The sequence below is a fragment of the Symsagittifera roscoffensis genome, chromosome 8 (assembly GCF_963678635.1).
Source record: "Symsagittifera roscoffensis chromosome 8, txSymRosc1.1, whole genome shotgun sequence".
In the NCBI taxonomy this organism is placed as follows: Eukaryota; Metazoa; Xenacoelomorpha; order Acoela; family Convolutidae; genus Symsagittifera; species Symsagittifera roscoffensis.
In genome coordinates this window covers 22,957,408-22,967,890 of record NC_087069.1, presented here as the reverse complement: position 1 = coordinate 22,967,890, position 10,483 = coordinate 22,957,408, and the positions used below count along the sequence as shown (strand labels likewise).

General features: G+C 35.2%; 1 protein-coding gene across 1 annotated transcript in view; it reads left to right on the top strand.

Annotated features, from left to right (window-relative positions):
- The window catches only part of LOC134853508 (uncharacterized), a 15,232-nt gene extending 5,008 nt beyond the window's left edge, over nt 1-10,224 (top strand). The window contains exons 6-7 of the mRNA XM_063869507.1: nt 2,519-2,596; nt 10,021-10,224. Coding sequence (XP_063725577.1) covers nt 2,519-2,596; nt 10,021-10,224 — 282 coding nt within the window. The remainder of the gene's footprint in view (nt 1-2,518; nt 2,597-10,020) is intronic.
- The last annotated feature ends 259 nt before the right edge of the window (nt 10,225-10,483 follow it).

Below are 10,483 nucleotides of genomic sequence, written 5' to 3'. Positions count from 1 at the left end.
ATATATATATATATATATATATATATATATATATATATATATATATCCATTTTTTGAAATCCCAGCGTTTGGGAAATTACTTACTTCACCAAATTCATTTCTTGCTTAAGTTTGGCACAAACTATTAGTTTTTTGCTTGTCACAACTTTGGCCTAAAATACACCTACCGGTGGTAGGCCAACAAGCCGATGGGCCAACAAACCAAAAACAAGATTACTATTTTAAGAAGCCGCAAATTTAATATTTTTGTGCAACATAACAACAGATTTTGATTGTTGTTATGCAATTGTTAAGTAATTATGATTTAAATACGTATTACTGATTTATTTATTTTTGGCCTCAGTATATGGTGGTCTGGAGATATGGCGGTTGTTTGATTATCCGCCACACTTACCGATTGCAAAAAACACCAAGTACTAAATGCAATTAAATGTAGATTATTTCACTGCACAGAAACGCTTGTAGCTTGCTCTAGATGAATTTCTACAAGAAACCATAAATTTACCTAGATTGACTTAGCTGACAGTTTTTAAACCCCTATTTCTACCAATAACTAATCACAGACAAGATATTGTTTAGTATTTTGAGTTTTTAATGAAGTGTTAATAGAAAAATCACCTCGAGTATAAAGATTTTTGTTATTTTTCGGACTTTCGGACTACAACCAAATTGTGTATAACTTACTCTAACATTATAGTGCAATTTTTTAATCTTATTGTTACGGATTTCGTAACGAAATTAACGGATTGTTTCTGCTGGGGGTTTTTTATTTTCTTCAGACAATATTCGACTTTTTAACTAGCCATTCATGAATGAATTTTTAAATATTTTTCAAAAAGTATTCTTGTCCTGAGCTTAAATATGAATAGATACTTCACTTCTAATCATTTTTTGTAAAGTTATGGGGGTTTAAAGATTGCCATGCTGGCCAATTTGGGAGAAGTAACGCGCGATATGTTTCGCGCTATTAACTTGTAAGCGGAGATTTAAGCCGTTTTAGAAATCGTTCCAAATTGTTTGAAAGAAGCTTATTTGCCATAATATATTTGCCACTAGGAGCGAAATTGATCATTTTGTACTTTATATGGTGTGTGGGTTGATGATTTTCACAAAAAATCTCAAATTTTAAAAGAACAATCTTTTCTTTTTATTTTTTTTTAATTCAATTTTTTTCATTTTATTACTGCTTCATAGACCTTAAAAAGTAGTCGGAACATTCAGGGCTTTGCCCTGATACTAGCTGTCTTGTTTTCTCATATTTTCAAAAATTTCTTCTGTTCTAAAGTTTCTGGTCAAATGTTTTGGTCAAATTAAGTTTCAACAAAAGCAACCTAGTTGTAAACTTGAAATTGATTTCAAAAGATTTTCGCTTCAGCTAACGGATATAAAAAAAAACTTTGTTGTAAATTATGCGGAAATTGGACTGCGTTGTCTGATTTTTATAACGTATGGCAGGGCGCATATATTATCATAAAACAGACATTTGCATCACTTTTTTGTACAGCTACAGCTACTTACTACGGATACAGAACACTTTTTTCCACAAAGTTCTAGTATAATCCGAGTTTTAGTCGTTCTTTTATTCTCAATAAAAAGTTAAAAAGTAAAAATTGAGTTTTCCCTAAAAACTATATCGTGTCTAATTCATGTTCTCGATTAGGTTTTTTTGTTGAAAACATTCCGCTTCCTTATAATTATAATTATCACATTTTTCATGACTCTTAAATGTCTGCTGCCAAGGTTCTCATTGGGTTTCAATGAAAGTTGTGATTCGTAGAATAAGTATTTGAAAACTGCCAGCTTCTCTTTCTGAGGATATAGTTGCTACACAGAAACCCTCTGGGGTCTTTTCTATTGTAATGCCCAAAATAGATCTTTTGGTTATTTTGAAAAGTGAATCGTAATGCTAAAAAATCTGTTTAGTTGAAACCAGTGGCGTGCGTAAAAAATTTCCCCGGGGGGGGGGGAGGCTGGGTTGCGAAAAATTTTCTTAAAAAGACGCTTAATTGAAAATTTGGCAGTTTTGGGCCTTATAACAGAAAGATCCACCCTCTGCGGTTATGTAAGAACGCTCGGTTCACAAAAAGAAGTTGAACTAGAAAGCTATAAAATCATAAAAAATTTCAAAACAGCCATATCATTACATATAGTATTCGCCAAATGTCTATGTACTCTTTCACAGAACAACATAACATGGCCACACATCAAGTTCATAAATCAGCCCATTTAATAATGTTGTTTCATGGTAGAGCTGAATAACACTATTTATCTACAAGGAAATGGACAACATACAAGCTGTTCAGCGCAACACGAAAAACCTAAAATGCGCCCCTGGTTAAGAATTGCATGCAAATTTTTTGGTTCAATTTTTCTGGACTGGATCATCTTACCTCTCTCTGAAACATCCAGAAGGGATCTTTGTGGGCGACGAACTTCTAATCATTCGCTTGAGAGGCGGAAACTTAGCCACTTTACCAGCGCTCCTCATTGTGACTTATGTTTGTTCAATACGTTTTAGCCCGACTGGTTCTGGGGTCACTTGAGTGTGGACGAGGCAGAACTGCTGCTGATCAATAGAGACAATGGTCTGTTTCTGGTACGGGAAAGTGCGAGTAATCCGCACACTGCTTTCAGTCTCTCCTTTAGATGTCAAATGCAGACACACCATACACGCATAGAGATCAAACAGGGTAAGAGCAGCACAAGAGAGCATGAGATATGAAGAAGAAGAAACCGAAGATGGAAGTCGGAAGAGGGGATCTGAAAATAGCAGAGAAGCAGTTCCTTGGGGAAGGGCTTCTCTGCCTCTTTGAGATCCCCTTTTTTCAGACTCCCCTATTTAGATTTCTCTGTTCAGACTCCTCCGATCCCTGTTTCAGACGCCAACCCCCCTCCTGTTATTAGAATTACTACTCAGACACCCCCTCTCTCATACATCGAAGAGTTTAAGCTCATAATAAAAAACTCTTTCCCCTAGTATGCGACAATGTTTGCTTTCGTTCAAATGCTCCATTGATACCAAATCTAATTTTAAATTTGTGCGCAGATGACGAAAATTTATCACTGTTCTTTAAGTGTAGGGTTAAATAGTTCAAATTTTCAAGAGGTCAGAAAAAGCTGAAGAGTTGAGACACATGCATAATCTAATTTGTCTGTGACATAAATTAAATCAATTGCCCCTGTAGATAGTTGAAAAACTTTAATCTTCTATATGGTTGCAAAATTTAAGAAAAAGTCTAAAGGAAATCCCACTTTGTTAATGGATTGGGCACTTAATTGAAATCCATCAAATGGGAAATATGAAGAAGTATAACGTCATTTAAATAGGCAAGGAGTGCGAAGGTCTTATGGGATAATACGTGGATGCGGGTAGCTATATGAATAGCAATTAGCTACTCTAATTGACTTAGAGACTGATTAGCCCAAAGCCATTTTACCCAACTCAGACCCCAAATCAGGCCTGAAAAGAATGGAAATTCGAAAGGAGGCAAGTACGACGTGGGTTTGCTTTTTCCACCCCCAAATACAAAACATCTATTTTCAATTCTCAGAAGAGTTTTATAGAAAAAGGAACCAACAAGCCCCTAAGGTGAAAAAGCGCACGGAAATTAGAATCAGACTATGAAAGGAAAAAGTAGTTGTGAGAGTCTTTTTACTTAAAATTAGCATGCGCAAAACACCGGTAAAATGCCAGCAAAAATGGCATTAAAATGGTAAGTTAATGTATATATGCTTTGAACGCTATTTTCTTATCAAAATCTGATTAGCTTTTTTTCAGAAGATTTCTCTATTTTCATCTCCTGAACAAAAGATTTGTTCCTCTTTTCCTGATTCTGTTCAGATTTTGTTCTTTGTCTATGACTCATTTTTTTTCAGCCCAAAATTTCCTGCGGGAAAAGATATGAAAAGAGGGTTTGTTGATATAATTTTTGCAATCTTAGATGCAACATGGTTAATGGTTAGATTTTGACGTGGAATTCGAAATTGCCTACCCTTTGTAGGGTTAATTTGGGTCTATATCCCTGCGGGTTTGAAAGTGATTCATGTTTCAAGATACCACGAGAGCGTGATAAGATACTCTTACCGTCTTTGAAAGTCCCAAAGGACTTTTTTAAGCTGAAATTTTAAGGGCATGAAGAATTTAGTACCATAAAGATGACTCATTACTTCAATGGTCCCTGATTTTGGGATAATAATTGAGATATTAAGTTAAACTGTTGGTGTAAGGCAATTTCATTTCAGGTTGTTTCCTTTGAAGAGAAATTTGCCAACTTTATATTCGTTTTCTGCCATTTTCAAATTAATTTTATAAGACTTTAGCCAAAAACTGAAATTTTTTATACATGCAGATTGTTGGTTCCATTTAGACTGAGAAAAAATCTAAGAAAACAGATAATTTAAAACTGCGAAAACAGATTTTTGCTTAAACTGATGGAAAATTTTCTAACATGCAATATATTCAAAGTTTTTAACTAGCAACCCAAAGTTAGAGCTAATTCAAGGACTAAATGGTCCTCAAACTGATTTTTGTTTTCCTAAACTAATTTAGCCGATTGAAATGTCAAGCTAGGTTGATTTTAATCTAAACACTTTTCCCAAATGTCACTTTGAGGAATGGCCTGTAAGGCAAAGTATTGTTTCTTTTAGCCCCCTGAAGTTCGTTTAAGAAGATTGATTTGCGATCAGTTTTGAGCGACGTTTATGACGATTTTGATCAAAAGTCACTTAATGTGGCAAATATGGTGAATTCGACTAAAGTGACAGCTTTTGCGAATTAATTATTTGTACTAAATTTAGCATATCACTGGTTTTATTAATCACCAACACAGGTTTCATTTCGTTAAGTTTTGAAAATGCTTTTGCAACCTATACCGTGTAGTATGTAGAAAAAAAAACAAACCAGAAGTTACAGCTGCTGCTCAAATAGCACAGAAAGTTCCTACCACAATTCTCTCTGAGGCAGCAAATCTTGATTTTTTTCAATTTGTGGTTTTCCAGATTAGAGATTTCTTTTATGCGCCGTTTTAAGCGAATAAACTTGAAGTTTTTGAAATTTCTGTACAAAGTTATCTGTACAAAATTAATAACAAAAGGAAAAACTCATTTTTCTTTCGATTTTCAGAGAATATTCATTTTTAAGGCTTGGGAAGCGTTAAACTAAGCTTCAAAAACTAGAACTAGTTTGCCATAGCTTAAATCTAAATATAAACATCTAAGGATCTAAGTAATATGCCATAGCTGAAATCTAAATATGAAAATCTAAATACAAAATCGAAATATCTAAACCTACAAGTTCCTTAAAGGTCCTTTCTTTGTACTATTTTGAGATATCCATATTTGATGACGGACCCTAAAAATTTTCTGAGGGCGCCTTCGGCGCCAACATATTCTAATTTTGAGGAAGAGCGCGCGCCAAAAATTTTTTGGTCAAAATTTTACAAAAAGTGCCTAAAAACGCCTCTTTTTTGGCCTGATTTCAAAATTTTGTTTGCGACGCAGCAATTTTTTCCAAAAACAGGGTCTTTTTAGTGCTTTGGGAGTGCTCGGAAAATCAGTTTGGTCGACCTAAAAAAAAGGATCGACAAAGTTTTTGGAATTTTTTTGAAAATTCCCCCCCCCCCCTCGAGAAAATCCTAGATCCACCCCTGCTTCAACTCATCTCCCCCGAAACCTTTTTCCTCCTTTCAGCCAATCAAATTCATTTCCTCCCTCGCTTAACCATCCCTAAACTTTGAAATTTTACAGCATCTCCACTTGAGGGAGGTCGTTAACGTGGGGGGAGGGGGAGGATGGGTAAACTGAAGGTGGGACAAAAGTGGTCGGGCGTTATGTTCGGGGTTCGGGGTAACAGGGCCAAAAGGGCCAAATATAGGAGGGGGAACAATGATGAAAGGAGGGACGAGGGATCAATGGATAAGGGAAGGTGTAAAACGAAGGCCAACAAAACTTGAAAAACCCACAAAGTGTGAAAGTAAACATTGTGAGGGGAAAAATTGTGAGGGGAAAAATTTCTCAGTAAGTGTCCCTTTTCCACTATTCTACTAAAACTTTTGTTAAGCGACAAGCTATAGTGAAATTGTGGAAACACTGCAGTGTGTTTCAAAATTTTTGACAAGTTTTTATACAAAGTTTGAATTCAATTAATTTTGATGTTTGCGGAGACTGACCATGAGAACGCAATTGATTATTATCCTAGAAACTCCAGGGCGGTCATGCTTTTCGTCCGATTTCTTAGCAGACTGAATTTTTAGCAGACTCATACAGGGGCGGACTTAGATAAGAGTACAAAGGCCCACCCTACCCCCCCTCCAGGGATTCGGCCCCATGCCGACCCAAATGGTCCCCCTTTGTACTACTTTGAGATATTTATTTTGGCAAGAAGCTATCTTCTTCTTAATTGATCGTAAAACTTTCAGAAAAGTAAGTGCATGTGATGAAAAAATTGAGTTATGTCAATAGTTTGATGCAGAAACTTTTCATTTCCTAAAGTAGCAGGAGAGAACTCAGTACCGTTTTTGAAAATTTGCCAAAACAACAGCAAAACTTTGAGTCGTACAAAATTGATACGACCACCAATTAGCTAGTTTCAATTCAATTTGGAACAATTTTTTGTTGTGCGGGATAATTCGCCTCGCATAAACATTTCGCGTTACGCTCTCAGCATTATGAACAGACTCTTCAAAGCGCGAATAATTTAGTCCAAAACATGAACATGGCCAATTCAGTAATTTTCAAACCCCCAGAACTTTACAACAAATGATCGGAGCTGAAATATCTTTTTTTTATTTGAACTCAGGAAGTTGATATCTTCAATGGGGTATAAAAAAATTTTGTTGAAAACTATTATTTTGATCGGCGAAAATTGACTGAATAAAAAAACCAGGCCGAGCATAAAAATTCCGTTTTCTTCGAAAGTCTAAACAATAAGCCCTCCGATAAGTAAGTTTTGTCAAAAATCAACAGACCATCTAAACCAGCCGAGAATAAGATCAGAGATTATATACGCCAGCTGAAGCTTACCCTACATGAAAAGATATTTGCATGGTTTCGTAGTTTTTCATATCATACAAGTGTTCATTCGGACGAAAACTCATTCAGCCTAAGTTTTCAAAAAAAAAAATTAAAAAGATTTAATATTACTGAAAAATTTTTGTATTTTGCGAAAAGCACGCAATTCAAATTCATAATTTTTAGATCCAAACTTTACAGCAGCGATTTATTCAGCTGCAACTTTTACATTGGGATGCTAATCGACTCAAATGCTGGGTTTTTTCTAAAAAGATCTATATAAAGCGATGTTTAAATTTAAAACTAGTGACCTAGTCCAATCCTTAGAGTAACGTTTTCGAAACCAGAGGCATTTTAGTCTCAAGTAGATTTTTGGAGCACCTGGTCTCATAATCGTATTATTTGCACAATTTTTCTACATACCTAAAATCTAACAACGCTTAACATAATTGTTAGGACGAAGAAATATGCTATCACTTTTTTTTTGGTTTTTGACCGACCAATATATATATATATATATATATATATATATATATATATATCCATTTTTTGAAATCCCAGCGTTTGGGAAATTACTTACTTCACCAAATTCATTTCTTGCTTAAGTTTGGCACAAACTATTAGTTTTTTGCTTGTCACAACTTTGGCCTAAAATACACCTACCGGTGGTAGGCCAACAAGCCGATGGGCCAACAAACCAAAAACAAGATTACTATTTTAAGAAGCCGCAAATTTAATATTTTTGTGCAACATAACAACAGATTTTGATTGTTGTTATGCAATTGTTAAGTAATTATGATTTAAATACGTATTACTGATTTATTTATTTTTGGCCTCAGTATATGGTGGTCTGGAGATATGGCGGTTGTTTGATTATCCGCCACACTTACCGATTGCAAAAAACACCAAGTACTAAATGCAATTAAATGTAGATTATTTCACTGCACAGAAACGCTTGTAGCTTGCTCTAGATGAATTTCTACAAGAAACCATAAATTTACCTAGATTGACTTAGCTGACAGTTTTTAAACCCCTATTTCTACCAATAACTAATCACAGACAAGATATTGTTTAGTATTTTGAGTTTTTAATGAAGTGTTAATAGAAAAATCACCTCGAGTATAAAGATTTTTGTTATTTTTCGGACTTTCGGACTACAACCAAATTGTGTATAACTTACTCTAACATTATAGTGCAATTTTTTAATCTTATTGTTACGGATTTCGTAACGAAATTAACGGATTGTTTCTGCTGGGGGTTTTTTATTTTCTTCAGACAATATTCGACTTTTTAACTAGCCATTCATGAATGAATTTTTAAATATTTTTCAAAAAGTATTCTTGTCCTGAGCTTAAATATGAATAGATACTTCACTTCTAATCATTTTTTGTAAAGTTATGGGGGTTTAAAGATTGCCATGCTGGCCAATTTGGGAGAAGTAACGCGCGATATGTTTCGCGCTATTAACTTGTAAGCGGAGATTTAAGCCGTTTTAGAAATCGTTCCAAATTGTTTGAAAGAAGCTTATTTGCCATAATATATTTGCCACTAGGAGCGAAATTGATCATTTTGTACTTTATATGGTGTGTGGGTTGATGATTTTCACAAAAAATCTCAAATTTTAAAAGAACAATCTTTTCTTTTTATTTTTTTTTAATTCAATTTTTTTCATTTTATTACTGCTTCATAGACCTTAAAAAGTAGTCGGAACATTCAGGGCTTTGCCCTGATACTAGCTGTCTTGTTTTCTCATATTTTCAAAAATTTCTTCTGTTCTAAAGTTTCTGGTCAAATGTTTTGGTCAAATTAAGTTTCAACAAAAGCAACCTAGTTGTAAACTTGAAATTGATTTCAAAAGATTTTCGCTTCAGCTAACGGATATAAAAAAAAACTTTGTTGTAAATTATGCGGAAATTGGACTGCGTTGTCTGATTTTTATAACGTATGGCAGGGCGCATATATTATCATAAAACAGACATTTGCATCACTTTTTTGTACAGCTACAGCTACTTACTACGGATACAGAACACTTTTTTCCACAAAGTTCTAGTATAATCCGAGTTTTAGTCGTTCTTTTATTCTCAATAAAAAGTTAAAAAGTAAAAATTGAGTTTTCCCTAAAAACTATATCGTGTCTAATTCATGTTCTCGATTAGGTTTTTTTGTTGAAAACATTCCGCTTCCTTATAATTATAATTATCACATTTTTCATGACTCTTAAATGTCTGCTGCCAATGTTCTCATTGGGTTTCAATGAAAGTTGTGATTCGTAGAATAAGTATTTGAAAACTGCCAGCTTCTCTTTCTGAGGATATAGTTGCTACACAGAAACCCTCTGGGGTCTTTTCTATTGTAATGCCCAAAATAGATCTTTTGGTTATTTTGAAAAGTGAATCGTAATGCTAAAAAATCTGGTTAGTTGAAACCAGTGGCGTGCGTAAAAAATTTCCCCGGGGGGGGGAGGCTGGGTTGCGAAAAATTTTCTTAAAAAGACGCTTAATTGAAAATTTGGCAGTTTTGGGCCTTATAACAGAAAGATCCACCCTCTGCGGTTATGTAAGAACGCTCGGTTCACAAAAAGAAGTTGAACTAGAAAGCTATAAAATCATAAACAATTTCAAAACAGCCATATCATTACATATAGTATTCGCCAAATGTCTATGTACTCTTTCACAGAACAACATAACATGGCCACACATCAAGTTCATAAATCAGCCCATTTAATAATGTTGTTTCATGGTAGAGCTGAATAACACTATTTATCTACAAGGAAATGGACAACATACAAGCTGTTCAGCGCAACACGAAAAACCTAAAATGCGCCCCTGGTTAAGAATTGCATGCAAATTTTTTGGTTCAATTTTTCTGGACTGGATCATCTTACCTCTCTCTGAAACATCCAGAAGGGATCTTTGTGGGCGACGAACTTCTAATCATTCGCTTGAGAGGCGGAAACTTAGCCACTTTACCAGCGCTCCTCATTGTGACTTATGTTTGTTCAATACGTTTTAGCCCGACTGGTTCTGGGGTCACTTGAGTGTGGACGAGGCAGAACTGCTGCTGATCAATATAGACAATGGTCTGTTTCTGGTACGGGAAAGTGCGAGTAATCCGCACACTGCTTTCAGTCTCTCCTTTAGATGTCAAATGCAGACACACCATACACGCATAGAGATCAAACAGGGTAAGAGCAGCACAAGAGAGCATGAGATATGAAGAAGAAGAAACCGAAGATGGAAGTCGGAAGAGGGGATCTGAAAATAGCAGAGAAGCAGTTCCTTGGGGAAGGGCTTCTCTGCCTCTTTGAGATCCCCTTTTTTCAGACTCCCCTATTTAGATTTCTCTGTTCAGACTCCTCCGATCCCTGTTTCAGACGCCAACCCCCCTCCTGTTATTAGAATTACTACTCAGACACCCCCTCTCTCATACATCGAAGAGTTTAAGCTCATAATAAAAAACTCTTTCCCCTAGTATG